At 36.9% G+C, this 14,886-nt stretch overlaps 1 protein-coding gene across 2 annotated transcripts in view; it reads right to left on the bottom strand.

The window, feature by feature from the left end:
* LOC121729406 overlaps positions 1-12,509 on the bottom strand; it is a 45,424-nt gene extending 32,915 nt beyond the window's left edge. Inside the window, exons 1-2 of one of the 2 annotated variants that reach the window (XM_042117913.1) lie at positions 11,875-12,509; positions 6,018-6,209 (exon numbers count right to left, since the gene is read on the bottom strand). In XM_042117913.1, the coding sequence (XP_041973847.1) occupies positions 6,018-6,209; positions 11,875-12,148 (466 nt within the window). In that variant the 5' untranslated portion in view covers positions 12,149-12,509. The remainder of the gene's footprint in view (positions 1-6,017; positions 6,210-11,874) is intronic. The other variant, XM_042117914.1, reaches the window with a different exon arrangement.
* Positions 12,510-14,886: the final 2,377 nt, after the last annotated feature.

Below are 14,886 nucleotides of genomic sequence, written 5' to 3'. Positions count from 1 at the left end.
TATTATTAAACATAATATTCTAACGTATTAAAAACTATAAACAAAAACATAATAACTAATAAGTATGATTAGTTCTATGTTACAATGAAGTAAAAAATAAAACGCCATCTGTTGAATCGTATTAGAACTAAAATGTTCATTGCATCGATATATTTCTGGATTTTTTGTAATATTATACATAAAATATACTTATTTAAGATTTTTGAAATATTATTTTATTATTTTAATACACATCCAAGACCCAGGAACATTGAAAACTTTTTGTTCCGCCTGCGGGACTCGAACCCAGGACCCCCGGGATGAGCGCTGGCCACGCGCAATGCGAATTAATTTTCATCGATATTTTCATGGAAATAAGATATTTTCCCACATCAAAATGTAGCCTATGTCCTTTCTCAGACTCTAGAATAACTGTGTACAAAATTTCATTGCAATCGGTTCAGTAGTTTTGGCGTGAAAGCGAGACAGACAGACAGACAGACAGATAGACAGACAGAGATACTTTCGCATTTTTTTTAAAATGAAATAAGGGGGCAAACGAGCAAACGGGTCACCTGATGGTAAGCAACTTCCGTCGCCCATGGGCACTCGCAGCATCAGAAGAGCTGCAGGTGCGTTGCCGGCCTTTTAAGAGGGAATAGGGTAAATAGGGGAGGGTAGGGATGAGAAGGAATTAGGGGAGGGTAGGGAAGGAAATAAAGTAGGGGATTGGGCCTCCGGTAAACTCACTCACTCGGCGAAACACAGCGCTAGCGCTGTTTCACGCCGATTTTCTGTGAGAACGTGGTATTTCTCCGGTCGAGCCGGCCCATTCGTGCCGAAGCATGGCTCTCCCACGTATTATTTTTATTATTAGTATAGATTTATATTATTAGTTATTACTATTATTTATATTATTAGTATAGATTTTTGATTACATAAAATTTACAAAATAATTATTTTAATCTGTTAATTTGTTTTACAAAAAATTTAAGCCCTAACTCTTTTTGATACTTTTAAGCCAGGCTGTATGTAGGCAAACCCTATGGTGCCTTTTCAGCTCTTTATAACACCTACTTTAATAGCGTGAAAACCATAACATAAGTTCACACCGTCAAGCTACCATAGAGAAATTACCAAAAGCTATGAAGCGCGTAAAACGTATACTTTGGTAATTTACACCTGTAATTTACAACACGAAGGCCCCGAAATATAGGCGCAACAAATTTACATTTTTTATTAAGAAACCTTAATAGCCAATCCAAGTTTTGTACAAGAGAGCATTCTATTAGGTAAAGGTGTATGCACACTACATAACTCGTATTCAAGTACAAAAATGTCAATGTAAAATTGAAATGAAATATTATTTAATTAATATTTTAAGCAGTTTCTAAAATTATGGTGGTCAATATGGATAAAAAAATTATGCAACCCAGAAAATATTTAGTTCAGTCAGTTCTATTAAAGACGGCGTCTAAAATTATAGGTACTTTGTGTAGCTATGATTTTAGACGCCGTCTTTAATAGAACTGATTAACAGACTAAAATTTTCAGCCTCATTTTAAATAGTAAAGATTTAAATGTATTTTTAGTAAGACAAGTAGGTATATACTCTAAAACTACATAACCAATTTTGTATTTGGATTTTGGTAAGATCATCAAGCAATTTTTCATAGCTTATAAATGTAGGGTTCTCGTGATTCTGTTTTAATTCAGTCGGAGCCGTGTGCAATATTTAATTCATAATAATTGATATTACTATTATACACAGTGTAACAAAACTAATTGATAGATCCTTCTAGAGAGTTCACAGTGAAAGAAGCAGCGCTAAAAAACCATTTTTTTTTTACTTTGTATAAGCAAGCGCCCCTGCGTCACGAGTTTCCCCATAAAAAAGTGAAAATAAAATTGGTCTTTCGGCACTGCTACTTTCACAGTGAACACTCTTCAAGAACATTACACATCCTAAAGTATTATCACTTACTTTTGTTACACCCTGTAATCTGTATAGGTTGTGGCAACGTCGAAAGGTAAAAACGTTTGTTAGTGAGTACCCACCTTTACACTCAAAGTTGGCGGCTATAAAAAAAACATTATGAAGTTTCCTAAATCATAATTCTCGCGCACCTTGAAGAATATTCATTTCTTTTGGGAATGTAAATGATATTGCAACTTGTAAAAGCCAGTGAGTTGGTTTTATGGGGTGTTAGTTTCTTTTGCAATTTAATGACACTGTAGGAACTTTAATTCTTTTGATTTATGCTGTATGTTGATTATTGAAATGGATCTAGAGTTGTTTCATAAAATGTTCTTGTATTTTGTTAAAACAGAACTTATCTACCAGAAAGGCAATTTATTTATTAAACTTCTATAAGTGGCAGTTCAGTTTGTTTAGATTTTTTTATCTGTCAATTTAAATAGGTAATTTATATGTAGCTACTACGTGTTTGCCTTTTGATTTGTGTTTACAATAAAACAATCTGGGGGCACGGCAGTGCTCTAAACAAGTCTAAATCAAAGGCACGGCCGTACCATATTTTTCTCGAATTTTTAAATCAGGAATTATTGAATAAAATATGACAGTGAAAAAGTTGACATATTTTCCTTATTTCTTATTCAAAGACAAGTATAACTTTGATCAAATATATTCTTTGATTTCAGACATTTGTAGCGAAAATCCAAGTACCGTTCCACGGAATTCGGGACACAAACATGTGTCCCTTCGCCTCATGTCACGTCAAAATGTTTAGGCGCCCCGCGTCAATCTCTGATGGATGACTCACCAAATAGATCCATTATGTATGTTTTGTAGCGGGCGTTCAATTTAGATTATGGATATTGCCCGCGACTTGTTAAACTCAGGGTTTTGTGGGTTAAATTTTTAATAATGGATAAACGAGTTAGTGGTTCGCCCATGTACACCCGTAATATTGGAATTTGGATTACATTAAATATAATAAAATGGAGTAACTCAGGGTTGCTCTATTTGGCATGGATTTTTTACGAGCTCACGTGCTGCAATGTATGGCACATGTGCAATGTATCCTGCAAATATAAATTAACGCGCATTAAACTTGATATAAAAGTCTCCAAACTATGTCTAGTGAAAACCGGCGTGAAACAGCGCTTGCGCTGTGTTTCGCCGAGTGAGTGAGTTTACCGGAGGCCCAATCCCCTACCCTATTCCCTTCCCTACTCTCCCCTATTCCCTTCCCTACCCTCCCCTATTCCCTTCCCTTCTCTACCCTCCCCTATTCCCTTCCCTTTCCTTCCTTACCCTCCCCTATTACCCTGTTCCCTCTTAAAATGCCGGCAACGCACTTGCAGCTCTTCTGATGCTGCGAGTGTCCATGGGCGACGGAAGTTGCTTTCCATCAGGTGACCCGTTTGCTCCCTTTATTTCATAAAAAAAAAAGTGTAAAGTGTTCACAAACTACGTCTATGGTATTGGTATAGTTTGTGAACACTTTATACATTACTTTAAAATAATAAAACTGTAACAAAATAACTACAAAATATTCCACCGAAACTGAACCCAAAATATTATATTCCATCAGATTTAGTGCGAACGGTTAAAATATAAAATTTGATGCGTCGCCCAGGGAGTCGCTTCCTTGTAATAACCGCAGTAAGTGGCGCTAAGTATTTTCGATCAAGGGCACAGGGCCTGAGGGAAATTAACGTGAAGGGCATGTGCACTTCCTTATATATTTTGGGATTCATATTTTAAGTACTCCGTAGAATTCATAAGCAGGGGCGCATACTAGGTCCAATGTTAGAGAAATAATATCAGACAGCAAGTGCGCGCGAGTATGGCTTGCAAATTTTCGAAGTGAAAATTCAAAGTATGAGAATAACGCCCGTATGAAAATAAATCTTAAAATTAAGCAAGATAAACGTGACTCGTTTTTATAATAATTATCCAAATGGAGGGTTTATAGTACAAAACAGTTCCAAGAATGGCGTCTCTTGAGTTTGAAAACTTAGTAGTCAAGTTGCGAGGGCGTATAGAATAGCTATTCCAAATACTTGTAAGGCCATCTTAAATAAATGTAATCACACAAGCAAGAGAAAATCTAACAAGGACCGTTCATTGTCCCATCATATAAACTAGACTCAATTATCAAGTTCTATATCGGTACTTAATCAAACATAATATTTTATCTGTTTAATGATTTGATGAACTATCAATTATCATCTTCTCTTATTAAGCTATTGCATAGCTTTTATAAAGGTCTTTGAGCGCGGTGACCGTATCAAGAAATTCCGTAACGAAAAAAACCTAACACCCTCCACTCTGCTGCAACAGAGGTGCGGCGTGGCCAGACTTCGGACGGTGTTTGTGTGCGTGAGACTAGATTTTACCGCAGCAATCCCCGATTGCCACGCTTGTTTTATTCTTATTATTAACTTCTCTCTTGCCTTGTTATATTTTTACGTAAACTTTTCAACACCTTTTACTATGACTCATGAGTCACGCGCGAATTTGGGTCAGAAATGGGGAATTACTTTTAATCGCTCACATCTATTTCGGGTTTCGGTTTGAAATTGAAAGATGATGTCATAGTTAACCACTTATTTGGGTGTTAGCAGCGAAAATGGTAATAGTTTTGTAAGGACTTGTACACACTAAGATAGTACTTGAAAAATTCTTTTTGGATGAAATATTAAGAAAATTACAAGGCGACGTTACAAATTAATAATAAAGCGAAAGATTTTGGTTTTTGGGTGAATCGTAAAAGAAAGTAAAACACACGTTTTTTGGGAAGCTAGATTTTTTCCTAAACTAGGAGGCACATCGTAGTATGTGAAAACAGTGTGAAAACTCACGTTTCGCTCTATTAGGTTTTCTGTCTTTGTACCAATTAATTAATTTGATATATCATGTTAACTGATATTTATTCAGGCTTTAATTGACTTTCCCGATTACAAAACCCGCCCAATTTTGAGAATAGACATTATTTTTTAGAACACTATTTACGTCGGCAGATATAGTACCTGATAGCTATGTCCACACTGTGCGCTTTCGTCTTCAATTTTCGTCATCTTCTTTCATTCAACTTTCGTTTTGGCGCATTCAATAATTGAATGCGTCAACGACACAACAACATTGTCATTTTTGTTTTTTGGATACGGTCAGAGGGCGTTCGTCGCTGCCCGCGGGCATGCCTCACGTTCGCTGTTGACTGCACTATAACGCATGCCCTTGATGAACAGAAAAAGGCACAGTGTGGACAAAGCTTATTGCTTATACTCGATAATTCTAATATATAGTTTAATATTAAATTGATAATACTTTAGGTAGGGGTTGTATGTGTCTTCTATTGTATTGAGCTCACTGAGCGAAAGTAGCAGCACTGAAAAAATGAAAAAAAGTTACTCTTTCAGTGCTGATACTTTGACATTGAACTTAAGAGGAGTCCACACCGCCGTTTTTCCATACAAACGCTGTCCCCTGTTTCCTCTTTGGATAATGCCGGTAGAGTTATGATTTTTTTCCTGAATATCTATGGCCACTATTAGCATGTCCCTATGTTTTCTTTTTTTTCATAATTTTATTATTAAAAACGATAAGAACGTCCAAAAACCCAAAAAAATTGCCAGATATTCCTCTGGTTTCAAACACCCAGAAAAGAAAATTGGCTAGAATATACACAAAAAATAAAACATAGCAACACAGTTCAAGTCTTGCTTTAATTCTTAATGAAAAAAGTATTTAAATCGGTTAAGTTTTGGAGAAGGAATCAGCGGACAACGAATCAAAGATTTTCTGTTCTTCTATTAGAACTTTTGTCGTATTGTCTCTATCGCGCTCTGCGGTGGGAGACTTGAGATTGGTGAGACAGCAATACATTTTCAAATACCTATTTTCAATTACTCTCGCCGCTGGTGTATCCTCTTAATACAGGGAATCATTGATACATTATCACACTTACTTATCACACAGCATTATTTATTACTTAGCTTTGTCACACCTTGTATAAGTAGGTACTATAGAAAACTACTAGTAGTAGTGGAAGAGTATGTAAGCAACTTACCTCTATAAGGAACATAAACATTTAAATATAGACAGTCTTCTGATTCGTGTGTGAGGAATGGTTTGATGCGGGTCAGGTAGTGTTGCCTGCCCAACGATGGTGGATTGCCCTTCTTGATCGTGGGCAGACTCTGGGGGCAGACTGGAGCGAATTTCGTCGCCATCTTGACGCCAGACCACGGTGGCGCGCTGACTGAAACAAGCAATGATAATAATATAACTCCCACATCGGTTTCGGTGACGGTGGCTGGCTTCACTGAAACCAGACCAGTCACGCAGGAGTAATTTTATAGTGCCAAAGTGTGTGCGCAGTACACAAGAGCACTCTCTATTCCTTTTACTCTCGTAACCCTGTGGGACGGACGACCGACACGACTGGCGAGAGGCGCAGTTACTTGTCAGACAATCAGGTGATCAGCCTGCATTGTCCTAAGCAAGCTTGGAAAAAACATGTTTCCAATGCGGGAATCAAACCCACGACCTGCGACTTCTGAGTCAAGAGCCACGCTCTAATCCACTGGACCACGGAGGCGTTGATGATGATCATGATATGTCCACCCTATCGACACCATCGACAGTAATAATAATTGGATACTGTAACATAATTTACTACTAGTTAGATGGCGCCCGCGACTCCGTTGCAATATAATTCGTTTATCGCGCGCGAACCGTACATTTTTCCGGAACAAGAAGTATTCTATGTCCTTTCCCGGGAGTTAAGGTATCTCCACAACAAATTTCAGCAAAATCGGTTCAGCGTGTTTTCAGTCAACGGCTCAACGGGTCACCTGATGGAAAGCAACTACCGTCGCCCATGAACACTCGCAGCATCAGAAGAGCTGCAGGTGCGTTGCCGGCCTTTTAAGAGGGAATAGGGTAATAGGGGAGTTTAGGGAAAGGAAGGGAATAGGGGAAGGTAGGGAAGGGAATAGGGTAGGGCATTGGGCCTCCGGTAAACTCACTCACTCAGCGAAACACAACGCAAGCGCTGTTTCACGCCGGTTTCCTGTGGGAACGTGATATTTCTCCGGCTTAGCCGGCCCATTTGTGCCGAAGCATGGCTCTCCCACGTATAAACGTCTCCCGCGTGTTGGGCGAGAAGAGGTAACAGACAGACAGACGGACAGAGAGACAGACACACTTTCGCATTTATAATATTAGTATGGAAGTATGGATGGATTCTACAATCGGTCGGGTAAAATTATTTTAATATAATATACCGTGGAATATACGAGAAATATGTACCATTTTTCTGCATTTAATAAAATCGCATCGTTGCACCCGCGTTGTTTTAAGAAAACTCACTCTCATAAGAAATACAATCTTCTTAAGACTGCGTATTTTTACCTTAGAATAATTGAATTTATAATACCTGTTTTTATGCAGTGAGCTATAAAATTAAGTGTAATTAATTATTTAAAGTGGATTTGAAGGAATGTGTGTATTGAAATCGGGATTAACGTTGGAATTTAACTCTATCAAATGTTTTTATTATTATTTTGTTATAATTATATGATATTTGATTTGCTTGGGCTTGAACTTTACAGTTGTCACTGGGTGGTTCTGGATTAATTACTATTACTATTATTAAACTGTTTCCTCTGATTATCGTTTACGAATTAACAAATCTAATTTTTTTATAATTAAACAACTCAAGTGTAGCCGCTAAACTCATACAAAAGGAAACAAGTACATTTCTTAAGGTGACTATCCGATCCTTGACACAAGCGACCGCGACCAACATTATTTTTAACAAAAAATTAAAACCGACTTCCAGGGTAAAATCAATAATAATTTATAATGAACAAAAAAGTGTTAAATAATTCTTACTCTTTAATGTGCCTTATGCATAAATCTCCTAAACCTCAACTTTTTATATGTACACAATCTTCATTATTTTGAAGACGGTACCAGCTAAGAATGCTGAGTTCTATAACAAAATATTTTTAATATTTAAGATTTTTAATATTTTATAAATTTTAAGGAGAATACCTTATAGATCTTATGATCAAATTGCTAACTTGGCAACCTAAACACCAAGATCGAATCATTTACATTGAAATAACATTATAATTTTGTAAATCTTTCGACAAATTCGGGTTTCGTTCTTAAAGACGATTAAAAGTACCAATAATAAGGGTTATAATTAGATAATTCATGGTGTGGTGACTGGTGGTAGTGATAATAATGATGATGAATGTAACTTGCATAGTAGCATATGCTTTCAGCTCTTAAACCAACTCCGAAACCCCCAAACATGTATTTATAAGGAATCCCGAGTTCTCTTAGCACCTTCGGAACCATCGGTATATCTTATTGCAAAATCTTGCTTTTTGGTAGCATATGCAGGATACTTCTTAAAAAATTGAAATCACTATAAGTTTCCATATACATTTTGAGGAGTTCCCTCGATTACTCATGGATGTATGGTGGAATGGTGGTGATGATGATGATGATTAATGAAATTTGCATAGTAGTATATGCTTTCAGTTCTTAAGACAACGCCGAAACCCCCAAACATGTATCTATAAGGAGTAAGGAGTTCTGTTCACCACCTTCGAACCATGGTATATCGTGATGCAAAATCTCACTTTTTGGTAACATATGCCTGGATTACTTCATATGAAACCAAAAAAATCATATATTTCCATTTGAATTTTGAGAAGTTCCCTCGATTACTCATGGATCCCATCATCAGATCACCACTTTTCTGAACATGGTACCAAATTGGAGTAATACCCTATACAACACAACAAAAATTTTGTAAATCGGTTCACAGACGGCGGAGTAATCGTTGAACATACATAAAAAAATAAAAATAAACATATCCACAGCCGAACGTATAACCTCCTCGTTTTTGGAAGTCGGTTAGAAAATTTAAATGAAATGCCACTTTAGGAACTAATTTTATTTTGCTTATGCCACTACAACGAGCGGGGGCATCAGTCGCTAAGACAAACAGGTAGAAAGAAACCTTCACTGAGAAAAGTTCACCGTGGAAAAAGCAGTTTAACAAAATCTGGTTACTAGGAACAACAAAACCACCACTTTGTTGACGTTTTGGTGTCCAAATATATCGACAGTGATAACATTAATTACGCTGCTGTATGTGGGGCGCTGCCAGCGCTGCCAACATGTCAGCCTGAGACGTGGACAAGTGACGGACTTTTCATTTTTAGGGTTCCGTACCCAGGGTAAAAACGGGACCACAGTATAGCATATGTCATATTGCTATACTGTGACGGGACGGTTCCTGAGACTGCGATGTCTGTCCGTCTGTCTATCTATCTCCAGGCTGTATCTCAAGAACCGCTATAGCCAGACTTCTGAAATTTTCAAAGATTGTGTATTTCTGTTGCAACAACAAATACGGTACGAAAAAACATAATAAAATTTATTTTTAAGGGCGGCTCCCATACAACAAACGTGATTTTTTTGGCTTTTTTTGCTCGATATCAATAATGGCAACAGATAGGGACATTAAATTTTCACAAAGTCCTTAATTTTATATTATGTACTTTAATAGTCAATAATAATATTAAAATAAAATAAAAATTTAAGGGGGGGCTCCCATACGGAACCATTCGTGCGCAAGTCTGACTCGCACTTGGCCGATTTTTTTAGGGTTCCTTTGTGATGATTATGAGAATTAAATTAAACTATATGACTATAGCGGTTCTTGAGATACAGCCTGGAGATAGACAGATAGACAGACAGACATACTTTTGCATTTCTAATAATATGTATTAGCACCTACATAGGTATCCATAATGGATAGAAATAATTTTAAAGTTGTAACAAATTCTTGCAGAGTTTGGGTTACGTGTTTTTCTCTTTCAGTTCCCTTACAGATGATTAGAAACTATCCCGGTAAAAAATATTGTTTCACAAAACAATATTTAATTATGATATATGAATATATTTTTTCGTACCAATTAATATTTATATTATAAAACCCTTTTTAATACTTGTTAAAAGATAGTTTCTTTTCTTCATACGGAATCCTGCAGCATACAACAATCTAACGAACATTGTAAATCTTTTTTCAGTGTGTGGTAATTATGATTTTGGCTTCCATTCTAGACGAACTAGTTTTTCAATTCACTTTAAAGTTTTTCTACATTCTTAGAAACTTTGTTGTTAAAAACTAGAACGTAATATTTCTCGTTAGTTTGAAGTTATAAATTAATGTTTATTTTCTATTTCTTTCCCTTTTTGAGTCAAACGTACAGTCTTTTGAAGCAGTTTTTTTTAAATATAGAAATATCAATTATGATATTAAATTATCACATTTACAAAAATCTTTATGTATGGGTACATTATGTCATGGGTGTATAATCAGATAATTGACTATTTTTTCTTCTTATCAGTAAAGCTAGTTTCACAATAAACGCGCCCCAATACTACTGTAGTTTATTTTTATAGATCGGAAATTGGTACTGTAAATTCGTATATTTTATGAGTGACTCATCATTTTAAGTTGACAAACCTCTACCCCATATCTAAATCTATACTAATATTATAAAGCGGAAGAGTTTGTTAGTTTGTTTGATTTGTTTGTTTGAACGCGCTAATCTCAGGAACTACTACTCCGATTTGAAAAATTCTTTCAGTGTTAGATGGCCCATTTATCGAGGAAGGCTAAAGGCTATATTTTATCACGCTAAGTCTAAAAGAAGCGAAAAAATAGATGAAAGTGTGGAAAAAGCGGGGGAAATTATTTGAAAGGGCTTATTTGAACGCGCTAATCTCAGGAACTACTGATCCAATTTGAAAAATTCTTTCAGTGTTAGATAGCCCATTTATCGTAGAAGGCTATTGGCTATATTTTATTACGCTAAGACTAATGAGAGCGAAGAAATGGAGGAAAGTGTGGAAAAAACGGGAGAAATTATTTGAAAGGGCTTATCTCACGAACTCCTGGAGCAATGTCTCTGTTATTTGGCCCAGATAAGAAGTAGACCACGTGAAAGATCACAGGCTACTTTTGTGGACTAATTTGTCTGTGAAATATCTAATCGAAGCCGCGCGGAACGTTATATTTTGCGTGGTCACGACATCACGCGTAAACGGCTGGACCCATTTTGCTGAAATTTGGTATAAAGATACTTTGAGTCCCGAAAAAGAACAAAGGATACATTTTGTCCCGGTGAAATGTACGGTTAGTGCACAATATACTTTTATGATTTGCGCGTAAACTATATTCAATCTATTTTGATGGAATTTGGTATGGAGATACTTTGAGTCTCGGGAAAGGACAAGGAGTACTAACTTTGTCCCGGAAAATGTACGGTTCCCGCACCATAAACTTTTATGATTCTCGCCTAAGCTATTTAATCTATTGATGAAATTTGGCATGGAGATTGGAGATACTAATTTGAATCTGGGACAAGGAATGTTTTTGTCCCGGAAAAATGTGCGGTTCCCACACTATATACTTTCTGATTTGCACGTAAACGATTCAATGTACGAGAACAACCATGAACTAAAGTCCACGCAGACGAAGTCGCGGGCAACAGCTAGTATATAATATAACTCAAAGGTTCTATCAATATATTGATTTTTCAACGCACAGCCCAAACCACTGGACGAATTGGGCTGAAATTTGGCATGCAGATAGATGTTATGACGTAGGCATCCGCTATCAATTCTACCCCTAAAGGTTTAAAATGGGGGATGAAAGTTTGTATGAAACTGTCAATTTTAAGCCGATCGAGCTAAGACTTTGCATGCATAAAGCTACTATGAGTTATGACAAAGGCATTTCCTTAGAAAGGATTTTGATAAATTCCACCCTAAAGGGATCAGGCAAAATCTAATTTCAAGTATATTTTTGTTTGGTATTTTGTAATTCTCACCTGGAGGCATGAACCGTAGATTACCAACTGGCGGTGCAGCATACGGCACCCCAAGATACATCTCTACTGGCTGCAGGTCATAGTTCCGACCTGGCTTAACTATCAACCCCCTTATAGCACCCTGTCGAAGGTGGTACTCCCTCGTCAAACGCTTCTCCTCCTTCGGGAAGTTTCGGGGATCATCGTACACCTTCGCCTCATCCGTCATCGGCAGTAAGAGCGAGACGGCAATACAAATAAACAAATTATGAGTGAATACGGTCGCGCGCGCCATTTTGTCCTTTGATTTGCTCTCATTGCACTCAAAATAGTTCGGTTTATGGCTTGTTTATTTTCATGTTTGTTGTGAGTCATGTGTTGGCAATTGGAAGGAAGTCAAATACTTTATTTGAGACAAAAAAAACACTGGCACGTGGGTCACATTTTGTACACATGTTTTGCACAATAATTCCAAACTGAATCACCGCAAAACTTGGACAGTAGGTTGTTATAAAGTGGTCCTAATTTATTTAAAAATTATCACTTTTATAAATTTACTTTCACATTCACAAAAAAATTCGATATTAAATATATCGCTTTATATAAAGTTAAGTCCGAAGATATTATGGTGTTAACGTTCCGTTCGCGCGGGCGCTGCGCGGGCGCACAACTGGATCCCGCCCAAAACTGTCCCCGCTGAAGTGTGATACAGAAATATCTCGGAATGTGCCGTGGGCGGGCGGGCTTTTCCGGGATAGGTCTCAGGATATTTTGCCAAATTAAAATTGTTAACAGTAAAAATGTTTATTCAGCATATACTCCCTTAGGAAATATTGTGGATAATAATACTTTTTAACGGAGAATGTTAGCTAATAAAAATGTTATAATAATATTATGTGAAACGCTATTCAAATATTAAATTATAAATGTATAAGTTGTTTTTGAAATCAAAGTTTTTTTTGGTTAATTTTCAAATTTTATTAATTACTACATAAACAAAAGTGCGTGTCACTACCATTGACTTTTATAAGTGGACTCGGCATAATGGTCTCTACCAAATAAAAATACTGTGGCCGGTCCGCCATTTTATGTTCCGGTTCTCCGAGGTACATAAACTGCCAAAGTGTCGTATAATAGGGATGTCGAAATTGAAAGAAAATATCGACATACCTATACATCGAATTTGAAATCTTTGAAAAAATATCAATATCGGTCTCGATATATCACGAAAAAAATAGGCACTTGAAATGTTCACAAAATACTCAGTTGTATACATACTTTAATAATAATAATAATTGATGGTAAAATTAAAATAAACTGTAAACACTTCGTGCGCGAGTACAACTAGTATTTGTCCGATTTTTTTGTAATTTTTGCCCGATATCAATAATGGCAACTTAAATAATAATCAATAAACTTAAAATAAATTAAATAGTTTTATTAAAATTAAGGAGGCTCCTATATAAAAAAAAAACCATATTTGCCCATTTTGTCTCTATGTACTATAATACATAGAGACAAAATAGCCAAAAATGATATTTTTTTTTATATAATAAAAAAAAATCATTTTCGATATCAATATAATATATAATATAACATGACGCTCACTTATGACAATATGTTAGTTTATCGATGTCCTCGACAAATATCAACCGAGTGTCCCATCACTATAGACCGCCATGTTTAGTTCTTGGCAATATGGCGCCGGCCACACTTTTTTGTAGTTATGCTATCCATCTGTTTCCTTATTCATTGGTCACTACATAATAATTTTTTTATACGCACAATAGCAAAGAAATACACTTCAGTCAGTTTTACAATGTTTATTTTAGTTTAATCGCTATGATACTATGACGATTAAATTAAGGTGAAATCTGTTATAACTACTAATTTGCAGCAGGCTTAGCATGGCCAAAGTAGAAATGCAAAAAGAATAGAAGCGCTGACAGTTTTTGCGGAAAAACTGGCAGATTTCCTTTGTTAATCCATCACTTTGTCTACAATAAACCTTTCTATAGTGGCCATGCTAAGCCTACAGGTCAACTAAGCTTTCTATTTTACTTTTCTTCCCATCAAGCCTATCACGCTTGAGAGCCAGACGATCTTGAGACGTATCTTCAGATGCGTATCCCATGTGTATCGCGGCGGTTGACCACGGTGCACAAACCGGGGATATATTGGTCGTGCCACGTGCGCTAAACATCCGGATCGATCACTTGTGAGCTGATAACTCATTACTGATTAGGTGATAAAGCTTTTATATGGAGCTTTATGTGTAGTTATAGTTAAGGTGTGTTTGGATAGGCTCAGAAAATTATTAAATTGTTTTGATGATATTTAACCTAATTATTAAATATCATCAAAACAATTGACTGACGACCTCAGTGGCTCAGTGGTGAGCACGTTGGTAGCTCAGTTTAAGGTTCCCATGGTTTTTATTTAGCGCGTGCGCAGTTGCGGAAAATATGGTGTATCATCGATATATCAATGGTCGTTTATCCTCGTTTCGAGGGCACATCTTTAACCATCTCCCCTAGCATTGAGATACTTGGCGTCAACATATCGAGCGAAGTCCAGTTCCGATATCATCTTGAGGGTAAGGCCAAATTAGCCTCGAAGAAGCTTGGCGTTCTTAACAGAGCGAGACAGTACTTCAGTCCGGACCAACGCCTACAACTCTACAAGGCGCAGGTTCGGCCTCATATGGAATATTGTTCTCATCTCTGGGCAGGGGCGCCAAAATACCAACTGCTCCCTCTGGATCGTATCCAACGAAGGGCTGCTCGAATTGTTGATTGCCATAGTGTTTCAAACAGCTTGGACCCCCTGGAATTACGCCGAGATGTAGTTTCACTCTGCATCCTCTATCGGTTGTATCACGGGGAGTGCTCTGAGGAATTGTTCGGAATCATACCACCTGCAACTTTTCGCTATCGTCCCACGCGAAAAACATACCATCCTCATCACCTTGATGAGTGGCAGTCTTCCACAGTGCGTTTTTCGCGTAACTTTCTGCCGCGCACTGTAAAACTC

Source organism: Aricia agestis, chromosome 8 (assembly GCF_905147365.1).
Source record: "Aricia agestis chromosome 8, ilAriAges1.1, whole genome shotgun sequence".
Taxonomy (NCBI): domain Eukaryota; kingdom Metazoa; phylum Arthropoda; class Insecta; order Lepidoptera; family Lycaenidae; genus Aricia; species Aricia agestis.
Note: the sequence above shows the minus strand (reverse complement) of the source record. Positions and strands in the feature narration are given on the sequence as shown.